Here is a 22,646-nt window from a genome sequence, read left to right on the forward strand (position 1 = left end):
GGTCAATAGGCGGCGCTAGCACCGGACCACTAGTGGGTTTAATTAATCAATTAACGACACATTACAAAAAGGTTGTCAGTATTCTTATTTATTAAAAAATTCAAACTATAAACATTATCACGTTTACAAATACAAAATTAACATTTGTTTTAGCATATTGCGTTCATTAAAAAATGGATAGAAAACACTTGTCGGAAAGATTATGAAGACATCAAATTTAGTGGTTAATCTGGTACCAAATGACGAACATGTGAAAGGCAATATCTACACCATTTTTTCACTACTTTGGCATATTAAAAATGTGCTTTTCAGACACATTTTAAAAAGCTTCATATCGATTCATAGCACAATTTGCTATACAATATTACCCTTATCAGGCAACAAAGAGTATTGAATATAAATAACTGCACGTTATCTTAACTGTGGCGTCTTGGATACAACACGGTCACACTGTTATATCTCATATAATCAAAATTGAACGGTAAACTAGAATGGAAATGCAATTCTCCTTGGAAAACAACAAGACTAATCTTGTGTTAAGCACAAAAATATTCAGCATGTAAAAAACTTGTAAATTACGTCAACTAAATCTGATTCAGGAGACGGTACGCAGGAGTCTGCCTGGCTCTTGTTTAATGATACAAAGAAAAAAATTTTAACTGAGCATATTTTATGCGTACACACCCTTAAACATGTGTCCATATAGTTGTATTATGTTTATACGTCAATTCGGTATTAAACTGAATTATCTGTTTTGCTATAACAGAAATGTAATTTTAGAGTAAATTGCGATAAACTGCATTCTTCTGAACGGATCTCCCTACTGTCAGCTATATCAGTAATTAGTGTAATTAACATGTTACTGTATAATTAGAATGTGACACACCTGAACTGTTGACCCTCAATTTAAGCCTTATCAAAAGTATGCTTAACATATTAAACATTTCTTCCATGAAAATATACCCTGAGAATTGCCTATTTTCTTGAAGGCAAATAAATCAATCTAGCAATTTGTTTGTCATACACAGATGTACAAATTAAAGAACACTTTAATTTAACGTGGCACGAATGTTCTACGAAGCGTCTTTTTTTCTTGTACAGCTCTTCGAGTAATACGCTAAATAATACATCTTGCGGTGCTGAAACAATGATGTGTCACGTCTTCTTTATTAATCGCTTCAGATCCAGAGATACGAAGAACGCTTCTTCCTCAACATTATTTTAACTTCCTGTTGAAACAACAACACAAAGTTGAAAGTGGAAAAAAAGGCATTAAGCCTTGTCAGGAAAATTAGCATCGTTTGCCAGCATCTCTCCGGGTCTCACCTGTTCTGAACTGTACACACGTGCTCTTGCACTCGGTTTCGGTGTCAAAGCGATTGCCGTTCCCGCCGCAGCCTCCGTACCAGAACTGAGCACAGGCATTAGCCTGCTTGTCGTAGTACCAGCTGATGACATATTCGCGGCAGGCACCCTGGTCTAGAGTCAGGCTGCAGCGGGGGTCTAGAGGGGCTGGTTCTGTTGGGAAAAATAGAATGTGAATCTGACGCATTTACCAACACTGATCAGTAAGCTGAATTAGCTGCCCCCTGCTATGTCACATGGTCACATATGGGTTAAATGCAGAGGACACATTTCGTTGTTGTGCACTGTGTGCTGTGATGTGTCAATAATGTCAATTGATCACTGAATAAAAAAAATAAATAAGCAATAAGGCTACACATCAACGCTCATCATTCATAATAATTATTGCCAATTGCATTAAAATATGTCATAATGCAATACTGCATATATGCAGCTTCTTGGTAGTAATCAGTAGTCTGAATGGACATGATTCTTTGACAATGATGAATAAATATGAATTCATCGGTAAGGTCCACAGAGGGTTTGGAGCTTATCCCAGGCAGAAGAGGGTACAAGGGAAGGGAACAGCCAGGCCAGGATGCCAGTCCATCGCAGGTCGGGGGTGGGGGGGGGTGGAGTTAGGATCATGAGTGATTGAATTGGTCTGAGGGCCTAACATGATGTGCTTTCATGAGGCCTAAAATATCTAGCGGTTCCCCTGGTCACACACATGATGTGGCATTTTAGATGTGTACGGATTGCAGGAGAAAACCTACAAACAAAAGTCATGCTGAGCTACTGACACCCTTAAAGGGTTTGACTGTAAACAGTGTTCACCTTGAGGACGGACTGGTGGTGGCGCAGGTCTGAACTGGATTGAGGTAGAGGATGAAGATGACGCTGATGATGAACCTTCACCGCTGGCCACTGAGGTTTTCCTGATGGGAATGCCAAGTGAAGGACGTTCTACTGGCGTATCCAACACAGTCACACCGCCGGCTCCCCTTGCTAACGTGTCTGTATCTGTTACCTTTCTCTCTTCAACCTGTATAAGAACATTTACTCAGTCAGATGCTTGGTGTGAAAAAAATGGTGTAACAATAAGACCCCATTTCACTTGACTTGACTTTATTTGCTTATCATCTTATTTCAAGACGATATGGGTCATTAAACATGATTTCATCTTTGAGCAGTATGTATATTATGGGCAGACCTGAACACTGGACAGGTTGGGTCTGACGGACGATGGATTGTCTCCCCTCTCATGGTTCTGGGTTAGTCCCCCTCCTTGGACTTGGTGCTTGAAGGGATTCGTATGTCCATTGTTCACATTTTTATTGCTCCCGTGGTGGTGGATGCCATAGCCATTGTTGCCAAAGCCATTGTTGCCATAGCCATTGTTACCGTAGCCATTGTTGCCGTAGCCATTGTTGCCATAGAGGCCGTTTCCATAGCCGTTCATGACACGGTTATAGACCAGAGCACCATTTTCATCCTCGCAGAACTGGCTGACAAGCTTTGACTCCAGAGCTGAGACAAAGGATTCATGAGAACAATTTGTTATTTTTAGTGACAGTCAAGCAAAAGCCTAACCCTACTACATATTCATACATCTTAGCTTTGCCTGGTTATTTAGATAAAGCAAAACCCGCAAACAAGTAATACAATATTGATGAGCTTGAATATCACCTGGCAGGGTGTTGAAGTCATCAATAAGGTACATGTGCTCGCTGTCGGGGTCGGAGGCGATCAGGTTGAGTTCTCGTAAGAATTCCGTCTGCGTGGGGTCGGTGCTGTTGACAATCCCCAGCGCGTACATCTCAATGTTGGCAGCGTGGGCTTCTCTCACAGCGATGTCCAGCTTGACTGGCTCCCGCTTGTCCGTCTGTCCATCTGTGATGACGATGGCCACCTTCCTGACGCCGGTGCGGGCGCTGTAGAAGGCTTCCTGCGTGGCCCTGCGGATGGCGGTGCCCGTGTACGTGCCCTCGCCCATGTAAGGCATCTTCCTGATGGCTTGTTTAACATCCTGCTTGGTCATGTAGCGAGCCAGGTTGAACTCCAGGTGAATGTCCAGGCTGTACAGCACCAGTCCGATCCGGGTGGCGTTGCGACCCACAGTGACGCGATCCACCAGGGCCGTGACGAAGTCTTTGACGATCTCGAAGTTCTCTGGTCCCACGCTCTCTGAGCTGTCGATGACGAATACCAGCTCCATTGGCCTCTCTTTGCATCTAATGCCACAACCTGGACACATTAAGGAAACCATGAATTCAGTTCCGTTTTAAGACAACTACATTCAGGTTACTGCGAATACTGTGAATACTTTTTCCATCGTGAATATCAAGAAAGAAAAAACTCACCGCAGATCTCTTTTATCATCTTAATGATGTCTTCTCTCTGTCAATAAATTTGGCAACAAGAATTAGACAGGATACTGGTGTGGTGCTTCATAAAGTAAATGCCGACTATGCCTGAACTTACCGTGAGCCCGGTCTCTCCTTTCACTCCAGGGTTTCCCTGAAATGAAAAGCTGTAGTTATTATTTTGTCTTTTATAAGTAACAAGGAAGGAGTAGAATATGTCAGCTCAGTGGAAATAATTCTATGCAACAATGCCATATTATGTAATAACTCAACAATAACAATAAACACATTTTCATTAGAAATATGTAGGTTAATTTTCAGGTTTCCCGAAAGCTTGTCTCACACTTAAGATCATTCGTTGATTAATGAGTGTTTCTCAAAACCCTTTGCAACTGAAGAAGTTTGTAACCGCATTCATGATCACTTGTTATTTTGTGTCATTCTTTATTTGAACTTTTGCCACAGAATCACACAATTTTTTTTGGGAAATGTAACAATAATGACGATAATACTAATCATAATGATGCTAATGATGATGATAATAATAACAATAATAATAATGTTAATGTTGCAATATACGATTATAATGTAGGCAATAAATTTGTTACATTTTGTCGAGTTATTACATAATGCGGTGACAATACACAATGTGTTGTTACAAACCTAAATAAAAAAGGGAGATTTATTCATAACCCCCATCCATTTTTACTCTATCAGTATAAATAAAATGGGTTGCCATTGTACATCATATGATTTTGAGCACAGTATGAATGGAAAAACAGCTTACTGGTGCACCAGGTACTCCAGGGTCTCCAAGATCACCTTTTACACCCTTTAGTCCTCTTTCTCCCTGCAAGCCACGGTCACCCTGCGGAGATCAGGCATAGGCTGGTGTAACGTACCGGGTCACTGTGTCGCTGTCCTCAGAGCCAAAAAGAACATGGAGGCAGCTGTAATATGTGGACACTGTCTGACCTTGACCCCTGGAAGTCCTTCTCCTGAAGGTCCCCTGGGTCCTGTCATACCCTGAGACCCCTGTTCACCCTGAAATTTTCAGGAAGATAAGAGGCTGAGTGCATCGGTTATCCAACGACACCACATCTGAAGATGACGTCTGTGTATAGGACAAGCCTAACCTACCTTGGGTCCCTGCAGACCCTCCCCTGGTGGTCCCAATGGTCCGGGAGATCCTTGCCTTCCCATAATACCCTGGAGCGGAAAGGCAGCATTTTTAATAGGGAAAGCAGTTACATTGTGTTTACACGCTAGAATTATGTAGTTCCTTATTCTGCCAGCAGACCTGGTTTGGTGTAGAGAGTTACCTTCATGCCAGATACTAAGAAGGTATTTACAACATACTATAGTCTGGATACAATAGGAGAAGGAGTTTGTCTTTATTATTATATATTATTTATTTATATATATATATAAGTATTTGTATTTAGACCTGTCAGGTTCTGCCAGCCCGCGACCCAGTAGGATAAGCGGTTTGGAAAATGGATGGATGGATGGAGGTTCTGCCAGTGAAAGTTGAAATCCATCATAGATGTCTTTTAGAATGAAAGGCTTATTCTGGCACATTCCTGGCATCACTGGATGGTTTAACTGCTCAGTGCGGAACACAGAATGCTAGTGGCTGTCATTACGGAGCCGAATGACGACTTTGAGGCTAACAGGCTGCCGGTGGGTGTGCTGCTGCCGCATGCGGGTGCCAGCCTACCGCCGGGCCTGGTAGCCCTTCTCCTGGGGGACCGGGTGGCCCTGGAGGGCCCCGGAAGCCAATGTCTCCCTGTGCAGGAGAAAAGACACAGAGATGTAATGACCAGATGGCCTCTGAAATAAATGCAATGATTCATTCCATCCTTCTTATAACTGTTTATGCTGATTCAAGGGGAGACGTGGAGACTATCCCAAGAAAGATGGGATGCCAGGTTGTCCCAGGGAACAGACACACACAGAGACAATTTAGGGATGCCGATTAGCCAAACTGCATGAGGACAGTGGCACAGCACAGCAATGACATGCAAACTCCACAAACACAGAGCAGGGACAGGATTAAAGCACATGACCCTGGAGGTGTGAGACGACTGGGCTACCCACTGAACCACAATACCTGCACATAAATACCAGATGATGAAAATTACAGATTTATAATATTATAATCGAATACAAACAGGTGGAACCAAAGATCTTAAAGAGCAGTTTTTGAATGTCCTGTATAGCTTCCTACCTTCGGACCTGGAAGTCCTATTCCTTCTGGTCCTTGCTCTCCTGTAAGACCTGGAAGGCCTGGTGAACCCTAAAAAAGGACAGTCTTTGTGATAGATCCCGTGATATGTGTCACATATTCAGTATACTTTATTTTTGGAGTGCCCAAACTAACACAGCTGTCCCAGAACACTGCATACATACAGGTATCCATCTGCTTATTATTATTAGTATTATTTCCAAACCTGGTCCTCGTAGACCCCAGATAGTCCATGATTTTACTCCCTCTCAGCTCCTACTGTTTGCTGCCACGCAGTTTTTCATTTCAAGGAGCAATTTGCCCTTTATTTCCTCCAGGTACTCCGGTTTCCCCCCACAGTCCAAAGACATGCTGAGGCTATTTGGAGTTGCTAAATTGCCCATAGGAGTGCATGTGTGAGTGAATGGTGTGTGAGTGTGCACTGCGATGGGCTGCCCCCCATCCTGGGTTGTTTCCTGTCCCGTGCCCATTTGCTTCCGGGATAGGCTTGCAATTTGACTTGCATCCGGTAGTCCCGGGCCCAATCGCAAGCGCGAATTAACAGATACCTGTATATATATATAAACACTCACAGTATGCTGTGCCGGAGTGAATCAGATATCCCATTGGCTGGACTAGTTTTGGGGAAAAATCTATGGGGAGGGAGTCAAAGGTCAACTGACTGACCAGTCCTCATGCTAACCATACAAGGTCAATCAGAGGGTTAGCTCCCAATATCAGCAGGTAAGTGGTTGGTGTTCAGCTGGGCCAATTCCGGTCCACTGTGATCGGCTGCTTTGGCCTACCTAGCTTGCCATCATGATATGGTAGGTATCACTGGTGAATATGGGAAAACTCTAATCATGAAACATATGTAAGAACCTATGGAGTCACGTCAGTAGTGTTACTCACTATGGGACCTGGGAAGCCTTCGCCTTTGGGCCCATATGGACCAGGTGGACCAGGACTCCCACGGTCGCCCTGGAAACACGCACAAGTCATTAGTAGGTAATGATGTCATAATTCAAAATCACTCTCGTCGCACTTTGAATCTCTGTTACCTTAGGACCAGGGAGTCCGTAGCCTGTCTCTCCTATCGGCCCAGTTGGGCCAGCTGGACCAGCGTCGCCCTTGGAGAGACACAGATGTCAGCATGGCGATGCTGTGGGGAAGGGTTGTAGTGAGAGCTTACAGGCAGGGCTCACCTTAGGTCCTGAAATGGCACGTCCTGGAGGCCCCGGCAAACCCAGTCTGCCCGGGACACCGGGCTCCCCCTAAAAAAGGCAAGTGATGTAATCGCTTGCAAGCATTCAACCAAGCGCACAGTTCAAGTAAACATATCTTTATCGGGGCTTCTCCATTCATTTCTATGGGAAAAACTATAATCTCAACAAAGACAACCCTAACCCTAACCCAGGCTTAACCTTAAGCATAACAAACCAAACAAAATACAAAACTTTTGGCTTTTTTAGTTTTTTGGTTGTATAAAATAAAATAAACATACAAGGTACTTTTTTTAAACATACTATGGGGAAATCTGGTCCCAGTAATGTAGTGATTACATAACTGCAAAAAAATGTGCCAAAAAACAACAGCTTCAAGTCAATTTCATTGCCTTCGCTCAAAGACGTGTGACTAATCATGGCTGAAAAGACATCCTACAGAGCTTTAGCTAAGACTTTAAACGGTAAAGATATACTTAAACAACATATTTATCCTCTGAAAAGCACAACTTCAACACGTTTTATTTACATATTAGGCCAGACAGAAAATAAAAGACAATGTAGTTAAAAAATGAGCTAATTATATTCAATTCCTGGTGGAAAAACTGAAACTACATTTAATACCATGAGTCTCCACTGACAGCCTTCACAATATGTACTAAAATAGAACAGCTCCTTCCTTTGATTCCCAAGAAAAATGTCACACACACACAGATTTTGTCAGTTTCTATGCTGCTTCTAACAGAACAGTCCTGAAAATCTTCTTAAAGGTCAGTTTCACCAGTCAGTGACATCACAGTGACATCACAGTGACATCACAGCCTTCACCTTAGCTCCCGAATGCCCGGAGATTCCTGGAGGTCCTGGCAATCCACGGACCCCTCTTTGGCCCTGGTCCCCCTGAGAGAGATTTGGAGCATAAGTCATCAGCATGGATGAATCCTGGAGGATGGAAGAGAAAACGTATCCCCCCTTACCTTCTCGCCCTGGATGCCAATCCCAGGACCCCCCTCGGGTCCCCGCAGCCCAGGTACACCTGGCTCTCCCTGCACAAGAGCAGGGAAGACAGTTAAACACACACTTAGATGAATACATACACCATACAGTGTCTCAGGCCCAGGAAATCCAATATAGGGAAAATAAACCACATAACCGAAGCCTAATGATTTTGAAAATAGAACCAATCACTTTATAATCCTATGACACACCTACCTTTTGTCCAGGGGCGCCGTCTTCTCCTGGAATACCTGGAACGCCAGCCAGACCTGTTGATCCCGGTTCTCCCTGCAAGCGCGATTATTTTCCTTTTATCTGATCCTGAATCTCTCAGGTCATTTCAGGATTAACATGGCCTTTTGATATTCAATTCATAAACAAAATGGTCACTTACTATGACTGAATTTTTGAAGACACAACAGTACAGTCATATTAAGTCTAAGTTGTGTCATGAGATGTTTTTGCAGGAGCGTTACCTTTGGTCCAGGTTCTCCTGCTCCTCTTTCCCCTGGGGAACCAGTTTCTCCTGGTAAACCCTGATCTCCCTACAGAAGAAAGCAATGCCAGAAAATATTATGAGAGTGGAGAATTGGAGGACAGTTGGAGGATCGTATGGTAATGAACATGCAAACTCCACACACAAACACACACACACACAGCAGTGGTGGAGTTCATGCCCTCAACCCTGGAAGTGTGAGACGGTCCCACCTGCACACAGTGTAATGTCTTTAAAGTGGGCAGGATGGTTTATGTAGGATATTCAAACCTTGGTTCCTGGGAAGCCCTCTCCTGGTGGTCCTCTGCCCCCTGGTGGCCCACGGGGACCTTCCACACCCTGTAGTAATGAGGCACCAAGTATTCATAATGAGAACCTGATCAAAGTGTGACTGAACACGACCCCCAACTGGAAGGTTGGTTCTTTCTGAAATAAACACTGAAATATTGAAACGAGGAGGAGGTCAGTCTACCTTCTCCCCCTGAATGCCCAACCCAGGAAGACCAGTTGGTCCTGGAAAACCTGGTGGCCCAAATTCTCCCTAATGGAAAGACAGAAAGTGAAGACTTAGATCTGTAAGAAAACATTTTTTTGTAAAAAAAAATGACAAGGAGTAAGAATAAGAACAATAATAATAAGAACATTCTTAAACAGTGCCTCCTAGTGGACAAGGCATGGAATGTAGATAAACATGCATGGTCATGCATCGCATAACGTTTTGGTTAATGGCGGACCGCATATAAACCGGTTGCCCCATAAGATTATACTTTAATGGTGCTGCAAAATTCCTACAGCCTGATTGTAGCCATCATAGCAAAACACATTATACTCATGTGTGGTAATGCTGGTGTAAACAAACCTACTGCACTGCCAGGCATATAAAAGTATAGCACATAGGACTATGTACAGTATATAATAATTGATAATGATAATAAACAACTTTGTTACTGGTTTATGTATTTACTATACTGTACTTTCATTGTTATTTAGGACATAGGCATGTAGTATGCCATCCATCCAGGTTTGTGAATGTACGCTCTATGATGTTCGCACAATGGCAGAATAACCTAATGTTATTCACGTTTCTCAGAATGCGACCTCATCACAAAGTGACGCATGACTGTACGTTGCAATGATCGATTAAAGTACATTTTTGAGGTTTAATGCATGGCACTCTTCAATGTAGATGTTATGAAATTTCATTCTGATGACGCCGATAGATCCTACGCTGCAGAAAAAAGGACTGATTGTACTACATCCGCATATATAATTTGGTGAGTCAGCATTTAGGACGAGCTAAGGCCTTGCTGCAGCTTCCCGGGTTCCCACCATGTAATAACCTTTCTGCCTATCCAGGCGGTTTATTGCTCAGAGGACACAATCGCTTGTAACAAAGACATGTCAAAGAAATGCATTCAGAGTTCACCCTCTCCCTCTTTGTGCCTTAGAGGTCAGCCTGTTCGCATGTGGTGCGTTTGCCAGCTGCTGCATTTACAACCCACCTTTTCTCCTTTGATTCCCATTCCAGACTGTCCTCTGGGTCCCTTTGGTCCCTCCACTCCCCGGTCACCCTGCGGTACAAGGGCCACCCTTCAATAAATCTGCTTGACAATGGACTAAGGAGTAACACTGACTACAATCGTGATGAAAAGCTGACAGTGTGATTTGCTTTTACAATACAGCATGGACTTGATGCAAAATATATGTATATACATGGTAATGATTTCCTTCCTCGCTCATACATTTCAAATTAGCCTAACTGCTACTTTACCATACATTAGGGAGAATGTATTTTCAGCTTGTCAGGAGGTAGCTGAAATCGGTCGATCATAAATGATCTGAATTGACAGGAAATGCATTGACCATATCATCCAGAAAGCATAACAGAGAATCAGCTTCCTGCAGAGGCTGAAGATGTTCAACCTTCTGCGGAGTGAAAGGCGCGGCTGTTCAGGCCCATCGCTGAGTCTATCATCACGTCATCATTGACAGTGTGGGATGGGTCTGCCATGACATGGGGGCAAAGCAGACTCCAGATTCCAGGGCATCGTCTGCCCAGAAGATCACTAGCTGTGATCCGCCCTCCCTCCAGGAGGATTACAACTCCAGGGCCAAGAAACGGGCAAGCAGGATCATTGCTGACCCCCCCCCCACCCTGCCCACTGCGCCTCCCGGACTCCCTCCCTTCTGGATTGAGGGTCTGTTCACCAGAACTTCAGGACACGGAAAAACATCTCATACCACTGAGCTATGGCTCACCTGACATCTATTTTTAACTATTAAATATTTAATGTTACTGCAAGCCTGATTGTTGTCTGTCAGATGTCTCATGTATTACCGTTCACCTAACTGTACTTTGTTGTTATATACTACAGCAAGAACCACGCCAAGACAAATTCCTTGCAAGTGTGAACATATATATACCTCATTCTTTACCTTATTTAAGCCAGAGCTCGGCAAAGCCGTGGAGTTACTCTGTGACATGACAGCCAAATGAACGAACTAGACAGCGGCCTCGAATCCGAGGCGGACAGTCACGACGGAACAATCCGCAGAGCAAGTCGCGGCGTGCATTGGAAACGCATGCTTCAGAAGGCGGACGTGCAGCGGTGAGAATAGTGCTTCGAGCAAATGGAGATATATTGGGACAGACTGGAAGTCTATCCTAGGCAGACGCAGCACACACTGGTATGAAAAACAGGCCAAAAGTGCAGCAAGGCAGAGAGACAAGACAAAGAGGTTCTCGCCTGCATCTGCCTCCTGTGAGATCAATGCAGAAGGTCAGTTTGGTCTGTAAGCCACTGATCTGTGCAGTCTAAGCAATGAACAGTTTCTCTAATAAAAAATGCATGTTTTGTTATGTTACCATGTAATTAAATAGCAGGGGAGATGCAGGGAAGACTGTCTGCCTAAAATAATATAATGTAATATAATGTAACCCAACGTAACACAATGTAACATATCATTACTAACTATTCATGTTACATTACAGTACGTTAGATAAAGTACTAGTATTCTTTCTGTCCCTCCCCCTTAAATTATTAAAAATTGTACAGGATTTTTTTGCATTATGTAAATCATTCCATAATTCTGTCCCTAACACTGTAATGTCTTCCCCGTCGTGACTGTTACACCGTTTGTACGGGAGGAACGTTACTTTGTTTCTCTGCATGCTGTACATGGCTGAGACAACAATAACTTGAATGAGATGACATGGCTTGCATGAGGCAACAATGAGAGAATCACAGAACAATAGATTATTTCATCAAACGTATGATAAGGCCTGTTGTGTTACTTGTGTCTGTACCATACCTTTGCTCCGGGGAGTCCCTCCCCTAGAGGTCCCTTTTCCCCTTGAATGCCCTGTGGCCCTTGAGGCCCCTGAAGAAAGTAATTTGAATCTCAGTAAATACCACCCATAAGACACAGGCATCAAGGTTCGTCCTATCACAGGTCATCAAGGCAACAGGTATGTGAGGGTTAATGCACGACAAGTCATGCATTATATGTTATTATACGGACGGCTGCAGGGGTAAAGATCTACCCGATGTGCAGCGGGGTGCATCAAGCCGCTTATACCTCCGTTATCGCATGTTTGATTGACGTGTTTCTACCTAAAAACATCGTTTTTGTTTTTTACAAGCCAAAAACGTGATTATTAGTACAAGTGCTTTCATCCGCCAATGATTAAGCATTTTGCTTCTGTTAATTTGAAACTGTGTTATCAGTCTGGACTTTTAAGTAACGTTAAAATTAAAGATTATAATTGATTTACTACTCTGGTTCACCTGGCTGGCTTAACGTGTTCAGTTCTATAAATTTAATTAACACCCTCCTGAACCAATCATATTCGAGAATTCAGCAGCATCAAGGTATGAGCTGTTTTAACTTACAGGTGGGCCGGGTTCACCCACTCCTGGGAGTCCCGGAGGCCCGGGCCGCCCCTGGTGTCCAACATCGCCCTGTAGGCGGCACATATAGATGCAGTGAGATGCAGCTGGTGACAACATGGCCCACAACAATATCACCAAATAATGAGAAATTCGGGTTACCTTTGACCCGGGAAGACCGATTCCCATTTCCCCTTGGATTCCAGGAAGGCCAACCGGGCCGCGTTCTCCCTAGAGAAGAACAAGAAGAACAACCTACCATGAAACTAATGTTCCTTAGACTGGGGGGTTCCAACCTTTTTGGGGAGTTGGATGGGGGGGAGGTACAGGTCATTAAACTTGTCCACCCAGTGCTCTGTGGCCTGGTGGAATACTGGCCGAAGACCAGTAAACTGGTCCGCGGACATCAAAATCCCTACTGAAGATCTTTCTCCCCGGTGCAGCTCTGATTCAGCCCTGCAATAGCCTTAAAAATCATTAGGGATAAGAGACTGTTAATGCTGCATGAAGACTGTATATATTGGGGCCTATGAAAGCCACATCAATTACTTGGTGATATAGGTACACAAAAAGACTCCTAAGACTTAACAAAACCCTGGCAGCATGTAATTATTCTGTACTGTTTGGAAATGCCCACAGCTCTTGGCAACCGCAGCATATGTTTTAAAGGTATTTATTTTTTTCTTTTATCTAGACCCTCCCTACATGTAATGCCATTTATATACGTTTTGGCTAGGAAAAGAAAATCTTGACACTCTTTTTGAATATAATTGCAGTTAAAACACACTAGTTCTTCTTTTCATACATTTTTCACTGGAAGGGAAAAAGTCCTGCCTAGACCTGTCCTTTAATAAGACAAATATAACAAAGATGAAAAATAAACATACATTGGTTAATCTGATGCTTTTGAATAAGGGTGTATTGAGAGGGTTAATGTCACATTAAATATGCTGCCTGTTGGTGAAAACCATGCTTTAATGTTTAAGTATGTGAACGATCCTGTATGTAAATTCCAAAGAAGAGATCCTGGCAATAGCCATGCAAGTGAACTGCAGTGAGTGTGTGCGTGTATGTGTGTGTATGTGTGTGCGGTGTGTGCATGTATGTGTATGCATGTGTATGTGAGTGTGTATGGTGTGTGCATGTGTGTGTGTGTGGTTGTGGTGTGTGTGTATGTGTGTGTGTGGTGTGTGCATGTATGTGTATGCATGTGTGTGTGAGTGTGTGTGGTGTGTGTGTGTGTGTGTGTGTAGTTGTGGTGTGTGCGTGTGTGTATGTGTGCATGTGTGTGTGTGGTGTGTGCATGTATGTGTATGCATGTGTGTGTGGTGTGTGTGTGTAGTTGTGGTGTGTGCGTGTGTATGTGTGTGGTGTGTGTGTGTGTGTATGTGTATGTGTGATGTGTGTGTGTATAGTTGTGGTGTGTGCGTGTGTGTATGTGTGTGTGTGTGGTGTGTATGTGTATGTGTGTGTGTGTGTGTGTATAGTTGTGGTGTGTGCGTGTGTGTATGTGTGTGTGTGGTGTGTATGTGTATGTGTGTGTGTGTGTGTTTGTGTGTCTGTGTGTGTACGTGGTGAGAACAGGTCTCCATTTGTCACACAAACACAACATTTACGTCTAAACCTGGAAAAGTCTAAATCTAAGTTATTGTACAATGATTCTAAAAAAAAGAAGTGCATTTTTAGTTTCCTATTCAGAAAAAAAATGTTTGCTCATGTTTTACTGGAGAAGTTAAATATTCAGGGAAAGTATTACAATTTCCACAGAATTATTTCAAGAGGTAATTTGTATCGGGTGCTTGTTAGCTGGGTCTGTGTCTGTTAAGGGAGGTTGGTACAATGTGAGCATCACAATATGTTCCAATCAAGGATAATTCTAAGATTTTTTGAGGTGCGGGTCATAACAGGGGCCATAATTCATACTGAGGGGGTTACCCTTATTATTAGCCAATGATATGTTTTGAATCAGTGAGAGACAGGGGAGGGGGCACCCCGGGGACCAATCAGCTGTCAGTGTCCTAGTGGCCTCGCCCCTGTACTTGCCCCAGTTAAAACATAATAGAGAAGGAGACAGAGGCCAAGCTGCTGCTTAAGTGTCCACCTGGGGTGTTCAGCAGAAGCTCACAGTAGCTCAGCGTCAGTCACCCAAACAGTGTGTCTACAGGAGAGATACTCGTGTGTCACTGGGGTTGGGTGGTATGTGCAGACACTCACTTTCATTCCCTGGGGGCCCTCCATTCCAAGGTCACCCGGTGGCCCCTGGACTCCCTGTGCAAAATCAACAGAAATACAAACTTACAGGGATGCAGACCTCTGCTACATGTACTTATTATGCAGGCACATGTCTGAAGTGAAATACAAGTGGGACTGAAGGGCAGAGTCAGCCGGAATCCCTGGAGCGATTGCGGTTCAAAGCCTTGGACCAGGGCTCAGCACTGATATGATTATGTTACAGACCAGAGGCTATGAACTCACAACCTTCTGAGCATGGACACAGATCATAAACCATTGAGCTGCACATAGTAATACCATTTTTCGGGCTATGACACAAACTTGTCAGTGGTCCTTACTGTTTCTGAGCACATACAGTTAGAAACATTCAGTATCTCGGATTCTACCACTGAGAAATGTCTAGTTAGCAGTTTCACTTTTTTGTACCCTTACCTGTAATCCTCTGGCTCCTCTTATTCCGACAGAACCTTCCGGGCCCTTTAGATAAACATAAATTTATATTCTTTCAAGCATTATATTATACACTTGATACCAAGCTAATTGGTAATCATCCCTTCAACAAATTCTTGTTTTCATCCATCCATCCATCCATTTTCTGAAACCGCTTGGCATAGATAAATTTGGAGTTCACTATTTACGTTACATCCACATTCATTCAGGTGGCTGGTGATTTTATTGTTTGCAAAGTGCCTTCAAGGCATTTCTATGACAGAAAATTCTAGAGACATCATACCTAAAAGGTTAACCAATATGGAGGTGGCTGTATGTAATACATTAAAAAAAAATAATGTAAGCAAACGTTTGAGAAAGTGAACATACCCTGTCTCCCTTAATTCCTGGAATCCCACATTCTCCTCTCTCACCCTTCAGGGGAAGCAGAGAGACAGGCTCAGTATCTTGTCTTTAAAACATGGTCGCATGTCACATTACAGCCAAACAAGAAGGGCACTGAGCCCAGGATCTTCTACCTTATCTCCTTTGTAGCCAGGTATACCCTGAAAAAGGAACAAAGATGCTGACTGTGAAATACGCAGAACTTCCACAAATCCACAAATATTGATTTGAATGGCAGCAGCTGACTGTAGTTACGAAGGTGTTGGTGTCTCGTCAGCGACCTCTGCGGTACTTACCGGTGACCCTTCTCGGCCCGGAAGTCCGCTCAATCCACTTTCTCCCTGTCAAGAAAAAAATATCAAACGTTCCATTCTACTTTCCTCCACCTACACTGTCTTACACTCCAAATCAGTCTTTAATTACTCATTTAACATAAATTTCATGGCATGTTTTGTTTGTCGATGACTTGGCCGTATGAAACCCCGAGGAATGTAGCGATATCAGCTATTTAGCGATTAGCGCAACAACACAGGCAGGCTCGACTGCCCATATATTACACCAGGGCATGAACTGTGCACACACACTAACATAAATTCACACACAAAAGAAGCACAGGGGACCGTTACAAAGGGAAGGACAAAAGAGTGGAGACCTTATGTCCTTTCGGACCCGGAGTGCCGTCGTCTCCCGGGCGACCCTTCTTTCCCTATGGGAACGAGAGCAGAGTTAGAGTGAGACAACGGACATTATGGGATTCAAATACCTTTCAGTCATTTGTGTCTAATCTGCCATGTTTGGAGTTTGAACACGACTAGGATGTTCCATTATGAGGAGGGCGGGGTTAGGTAGGTATCCAAGAACATCATGCATGAAGAGACCTGTCCCCCTAATCCAACATACCGATGGAGCTGGTCAGTCAGAAGACCAGGCAAAGGAGAACCAACAGTGCCCCTTCTCAGTGTGTCACGTAATGAGAACACCCTATAGCCCAGAAGGGGGGCAGAGGTCAGGAGGGAGGTGGGAAAGGTGTCGGGGGGTTATGGGGTGGTCAGCAGAGGTCAGGGCCTTCGAGGGCAAGCTGGAGCCTGATGGCGCAGCGAAAGGGCGCAACACCTGGGCAACACGCAGCAATGTTCCCTAAACAGATAATCCCCACTCTGCGTCCATTAAACTAATGAGAGCAATTATACCGGCCCCTAAATGCCGGACCTGGGAATGCCAGGAATCCCACCGCCGAGAAAAGACACCTGGATTGCAGGTTAAGCAGGTGTCTGTCAGAACAGACCTGGCAGCAGGAAATGAAGACGGCAGTAATGAGGCCGTCCCTTAAACAGGACACCCTGTTAGCGAGGCATAGAAGCACGGGCAGACCTGTAAAACGCATTTCTGCCATGCGGCACAGTTTGCAGAGAATCGCCCGCGTCAGACGCTTCGAACGCGAACTGCTTTCTTGGGGGTGTGATGTTCAGCCATTGTTAGTATATGCTAACGCTGAAGCCTGGAGTGCCAGCAGCACTGGGGCTGATTATAATCGCTCAGACCGCCCCATGATCCCCCAGCCCCAAGGCTACCCGCATAGCTGTAATTTATAGTGGGAACAAAGCCCTGATTTATTGAGTGCCGGTGAGCAGGCTGGAGAAGGAACACCCCGCCGCTGTTTCCAGGGGGGATTTCCAAAAAAGCGCGAGTAAAAGTGCACCCTCTCACGCAGATGGTTACCGCGGCAGCGGCAGCTAGAGCCCGGTACCCCTTAAACAAAAAATGTGAAGTGCTCTGCAGCCCGTATCTGTTTTAGCTTGCCAATAACAAATCGCTGCTGGAATGTGGTGCATCTTACAACCTGTGCCGGGGGCACCGGGGGGCAGCGGGGGGCAGCGGGGGAGGGAGGCGGGGAATCAGAGAGTCTCCAGAAAACCACACCACTATCCTGCCTTACACCAAACAATGAGTCACTTCTGCCCCTGCAGGTCATCTGCAGGTGTGCAGGCTTCACGGGGACAGGTCAATCTGCAGGTGTGCAGGCTTTACGGGGACAGGTCAATCTGCAGGTGTGCAGGCTTTACGGGGACAGGTCAATCTGCAGGTGTGCAGGCTTTACGGGGACAGGTCAATCTGCAGGTGTGCAGGCTTTACGGGGACAGGTCAATCTGCAGGTGTGCAGGCTTTACGGGGACAGGTCAATCTGCAGGTGTGCAGGCTTTACGGGGACAGGTCAATCTGCAGGTGTGCAGGCTTTACGGGGACTGGTCAATCTGCAGGTGTGCAGGCTTTACGGGGACAGGTCAATCTGCAGGTGTGCAGGCTTTACGGGGACAGGTCAATCTGCATAGGCTGCGTTGACTTTGCCGGAGAGAGTCAATTGACAATTCCACAATAGCTTGTGTGTGAATACTTACAGCTGGGCCGCTTGGTCCCCTTTCTCCCTTTTCACAGGAACATCTCTGGGCCAGAGGACACTTAAAGCACAGAAACAGAATGTCTACCATAGGCGTCCAAAGTCTCAATGTCATATGATGTCACGCAGGTGATGCTATTAGGCTAATGTGCATTGTAGGCAACATTGAATGGAGGACAACTAAATGAAAGTAGGGCTTACCCCTTCGTCAGCGACCTCTGCCTGCAAAATGGAGAAATGAAGAAACATTTTACTGTAAAAGCAAACTGTAAAACTGTTTCAGCTGAAAGTAGCCACTGAGTGAATAGTAATATCTATAAAGAATCAAGGAGTGAAATCAGAGCAGAGCTATTATAGATAATGATGACCGGTGGAGCAATGAGTGCATTGAGATGAAAGCGCAGATCAGCTATCAAAGCTTTGCGGTCCTCAGTCTTTATTTCCTGCCCTGGGTATGTGAGCCCGAGACATAAATCCAGCAGGCTATCTTGCTAGCTGAACTGCGATGGCCTCACATGTGGATCCTGCATAGTCCTCATGTGGTGTTTTAGCCTTAGGCTGTTCAGGAAATTTGTACATTTCCAAATAGAAAAAAGATAAGAAGGACGAATGGGAAGAACCGTAAGAAATTGTGCAACAAATAAATATCAAGGACACTAAATGTCACACCTCAAAGAGCAGCTGAAATCATAACAATCTCATTTCATTTGGTATTTCAATACTTAATTTTTGCAAACGAAATTTAAGACAGTTTCTTAACTCTTAAACTAGTAAAATATCTGGCTCATCTTCTAAACTTTGCAACCATACGTTTCTGTTTAAATAACAGAACATTTTTGCAAGGTTCTGATTAAACAGTTCTTATACTAAGAATCAGCGATTATGACATTTGATATACAGTTTTGGCTCAAACTCCAACCTGTCATTGGTAGCAGCTGAAGTATGACCTGTGGTGTGAGACAACGGTCTATGTCTACATAGGGGGTTTATCCAGATTTATGCTTTCAGGCTAAATCAGCGATTACTGCATTTGATAAACACATCTTGGCTCAATCTCTGCCCTGTCACTGGCAGCTGAGGTATGACCAGAGATGTAAGATGAATGACGATGACTATGCAAGAGCTGTTCATGTTTATGCTTAAAAGCTGAATTTATGCTCCTGAGCTCTACCCCTAAACTTCCTTTGTTCAATCTATGAATCAATAGAATATAAACAAGCAAAATCATTGGTATTTGTAATGCTGAAACACATCATGGATTTCAGGCAGTACACCGATGGTTCCCTTAAAAGGAGCTGAAGATGACTTCTAGCTAAATGCTTGTTTAAACTTGTGAAAAATGTAAAGGTATGAAGGACTCACAATTTCCTTGATGACCTTCTCCACGATGCCAGCATCCTGCAGGTTGTGGACGAAGCTGGTTGCCGGGGAGCTGGCCAGCAGGCGCAGCTTGGCAAGGTTAGTGGGCTCGTTGGCTGTGGGCGTGATGCCCACGGTGAATAGGCGTATGCCCTGGTTCTTGACGTCGGCGGTGGCCGAGAAAATGTCAGGGTTCCTGGGATGGGTCACGCCGTCCGTCATCAGCACAGCCACCCTGACTCCGCCCAGGTTCGACTCCTCCAGGTAGATCTGGGTCATGTTGGTGATGGCGTAGGTGGTGTAGGTACCGTGGCCAATGTAGGCGATGGGCATGATGTTGGCCTTGAAGTTCTCCGTGCCCCGCCACTGCTTGAAGGTCTGCTCGATGATCACATGACTGCTGTACTGTAGCAAGGACACCCTCCAGCTTAGGCTACGCCCAGTCTTGAGCCGGACGCCCGGAAGGCGGTCCACCACGTCCATGGCGAACCTCTTCTCCTGCTCATGGTAACCCTTGGCGTTCTCGGAGCTGTCCAGCAGGAAAGTCAGCTCCAGGCTGCAGTCTTCATCTAAAATGGCTGAAAGGATTGGGGTGGATCATGTGCAACGGAGGAACACGTCAGATTCACCAAACACAGGCAACAGAAGCCAATCTTTTCAAAGACTGTAAGATCTTAAACCTGACTGCTCAATCACCATAATTCATTCTTAAAGCTCATCTAAACATGGCTAAAAAATAAAAAAATATTAAATCACCTCTAAGCTCTTAAGTCTCATAATCACCTTAGCTGTTCCCTACCCTCATGTATAACAACCATCAGTCAGCAAATCACTAAGCCAAGCATGAGCGATAAGAGCATAGATCTCATAAACACCGTAAGAAAGCACTTAGGTGTCCACGGACATCTGGAAAACAGATAACATGAAAGACCGACGGACTGAGACACGTTTATTCACTTTAACCGGATTGCTTGTGTCTTAATAGTTACCATGTTTTACTTTTATAGCATCCACTTCAAAATTTATGATTGTTGGGTCTACAGCTTTGATGTTGCTTCGGGAAAGAAGCTCAAGTTGGAACCATCTTACCTTGTCCATCGTGCTTTTGTATGGTATTGCTGGTCAGTGGCCTGTTCTTAAATTTCCTTCCTGCTACTTTCTCCTCATAGAAGTCCTGAGCCCAGATGCTTTGAAGTCCTGTCAGCAAGAGGAGACAGACCAAAGAGGAGCCCATGGCTGCTCTTCCTACAGAGACAATGAGATAAGGTCTCAAGGCTTCTAATCCGACCCCTCAATCTATGCAGAAATGCCTGAATTGTCTTAGGAAGAATGGATAAGAGTTCAGTCACCATGAGGGTAGTGTTTCATCATGCCCCATATAAAAAAAAAAATGGCTAATAATACGTTTATGTGCACATTCGTATACAAGCAGCTGTTGACACATCTTATTCGCCAAATCAGCCCCAGGACGCATCACTTTGGATCAGATGTGAAGGACTCACCTCGGATAGCCCTCTGGAGTGTGCCAGGTATGGATCTCCTCAGGGTGAGTGCGAAGGGAAGGGTGCGTGGCAGGTAATGTGAGAGCAAAGAGGTGATGCGCTGTAGCTACCTGCCCACGTGTGCGCCGTCCATCCCCAGGCAGTGCGCCTCTCTGTGCACCCCACCGCTCCACCGGCCCCCTTTTAAAGAGAGGTGGGACCACCAAACCCCCCACCCCCGACACCTCGGACATGCCCACACTAAAAAAAATATATGTGTTAGATCTGTGATGAGTGGGGAGAGAGGGGTGGGAGGTGGCTGTGATTGTGATTCTGTTGTGAGATTTTGTCTGAAAACTGCGGAAAAGACTTCAGACGGTTTGTGAATTTCTGAGGAAGGTTATTCCTCGTGAGCACCGAACAAAAACAGACCCATAAAACCTACACTGTGGTGCCGATTTAATGAAGCAGGGAGGCTTTCTGCTCACTCTCTGCCCTCAGTGTCGTCAGCTGGCTTCTGCTGCGCCTCTTCTTTCCGAAGAAACGTTCGTCCGCGATGTGCCAGGGTTACTGTAGGAGTCACTGAGCAGGTTGATGTGAAGACAGGGCTTAGATTTTGGGACAACAAACCTTACTGATGCAAACGTAACATGTACTGCGATGCCTGTCTAAACAATTAAGCAATTGCTATACAAAGTAAAAAAATATATAATTAATGTAATGTATTCGTATTTACAGAGACGTGTTTTTTTAAATCAGATTCAGTGGGTTCCCCTGGCTGCCAGGAGAGGCATTCCAGCTCCCCATGGTTGAACGTCCTGTGTGCCAGACACCGGAGGGAAAAAAGAGCCTGGATTCCTGTTAAGACCCAGACGGATGTTGCCAAGCTTCATGGTCGTGTCAGCTCACGCTCGCTCATTGTCTGCCGGACAAATCCCTCGAGCCTCCCCGCACTGCTAAGCACGCTCCTCTTCGCTTAGCTCGTCGGGGCCTGTAAGGAGCCCCAGAAACAGATGCGCGGAAGTCACCGGCACATCTGGACTGAGCTCATGGGACTGAGGAGTGGGTGCTGAGGAACTCGAGGACACATACGAGTCTGCGGCACGGGAGGAGCCTGGTAATGTTCCCTCAACATGAAGTGACAGAAATGAATCTCCCATAATGCCATGCACCTTGGTCACTTCCTCTTCCAATATCTGCCTTCTCAGTGAAAGCTAAGAGCCGTTACAATAAGGACTAAACGGCCACCTAAACAGCTTCTTTCTGCAGGCTACCGTCCTCCTAAATTAGGACCCATGTGTAGCACACTGGCACCTACAGGACTGTTTCATATTTATTCATATTTCCAATATTCTTTTGCACACATCTCCAAGCTGTTTGCGCATGTTTGCTCTCACCAGTTTTTTAATCTGCATTTTTATAAAACATTTCGAACATCTTTATTTATATTCTAACTCTGTTTTCATGTTCCATGTATATCTGCCTTGTGTTTCTGTCCTGATTGTGTCATGGCACAGCATGCCTCAGGCAGAAAAATCCTTAAACAAAAAGGAATTATTAAGAAAACAAAACACAACAGGGAAGGCACAAAATAAAAGCCAAAAAGAACAGAATAACATCGCAAAAGAACAGAATAACTACACAGTAACATCAGACAGTGACTGACCAGAGAACAGAGCAGGTGCAGGCAATTAAATACAAACAAAACTAACGAGACAAAATGTAGAACAGGTGAGAATAAAAAACAAATTAACCACTCACAGAAAGCACAGGACAATGAGCAACAGGTGGAATCAAAAACAC

At 44.7% G+C, this 22,646-nt stretch overlaps 1 protein-coding gene across 2 annotated transcripts; it reads right to left on the reverse strand.

The window, feature by feature from the left end:
- Positions 1 to 72: 72 nt before the first annotated feature.
- On the reverse strand, positions 73 to 21,009 carry col28a2a (collagen, type XXVIII, alpha 2a). Of its 2 annotated transcripts, XM_048979583.1 has the most exons (36): positions 20,865 to 21,009; positions 20,452 to 20,607; positions 19,366 to 19,940; positions 18,205 to 18,225; positions 18,005 to 18,064; positions 16,261 to 16,314; positions 15,905 to 15,949; positions 15,743 to 15,769; positions 15,594 to 15,638; positions 15,207 to 15,251; positions 14,757 to 14,810; positions 12,705 to 12,773; positions 12,546 to 12,614; positions 11,965 to 12,033; positions 10,155 to 10,223; positions 9,125 to 9,193; positions 8,923 to 8,991; positions 8,633 to 8,701; positions 8,373 to 8,444; positions 8,138 to 8,206; positions 7,989 to 8,060; positions 7,143 to 7,211; positions 6,999 to 7,067; positions 6,850 to 6,918; positions 5,941 to 6,009; positions 5,431 to 5,499; positions 4,851 to 4,919; positions 4,686 to 4,754; positions 4,498 to 4,578; positions 3,829 to 3,864; positions 3,708 to 3,744; positions 3,034 to 3,591; positions 2,558 to 2,874; positions 2,182 to 2,389; positions 1,327 to 1,518; positions 73 to 1,229 (listed from the first exon to the last, which is right to left on the reverse strand). In XM_048979583.1, the coding sequence occupies exons 2-36, from the start codon at positions 20,594 to 20,596 to the stop codon at positions 1,222 to 1,224; spliced, it is 3,687 nt and encodes a 1,228-aa protein (XP_048835540.1). In that variant the 5' UTR covers positions 20,597 to 20,607; positions 20,865 to 21,009; the 3' UTR covers positions 73 to 1,221. The 2 variants fall into 2 exon arrangements, with proteins under 2 accessions (XP_048835540.1, XP_048835541.1); XM_048979584.1 differs by lacking the exon at positions 20,865 to 21,009 and having other exon boundaries at positions 20,452 to 20,720.
- Between the last annotated feature and the right edge of the window lie 1,637 nt (positions 21,010 to 22,646).

Source organism: Brienomyrus brachyistius, chromosome 16 (genome assembly GCF_023856365.1).
Source record: "Brienomyrus brachyistius isolate T26 chromosome 16, BBRACH_0.4, whole genome shotgun sequence".
Classification (NCBI taxonomy): Eukaryota; Metazoa; Chordata; class Actinopteri; order Osteoglossiformes; family Mormyridae; genus Brienomyrus; species Brienomyrus brachyistius.

What these genes read in the sequence shown, in the direction of transcription:
- col28a2a (XM_048979583.1), bottom strand. Translation starts at nt 20,596, where the DNA reads ATGGGCTCCTCTTTGGTCTGTCTCCTCTTGCTGACAGGACTTCAAAGC. An exon ending in AGGGCCCCCAGGGAATGAAA is followed by an intron (nt 12,774 to 14,756) that starts GTGAGTGTCTGC and finishes GTTCTTCTCTAG; the next exon opens with GGAGAACGCGGCCCGGTTGG. An exon ending in AAGGAGAGACCGGGCTCACG is followed by an intron (nt 3,745 to 3,828) that starts GTAAGTTCAGGC and finishes ATTTATTGACAG; the next exon opens with AGAGAAGACATCATTAAGAT.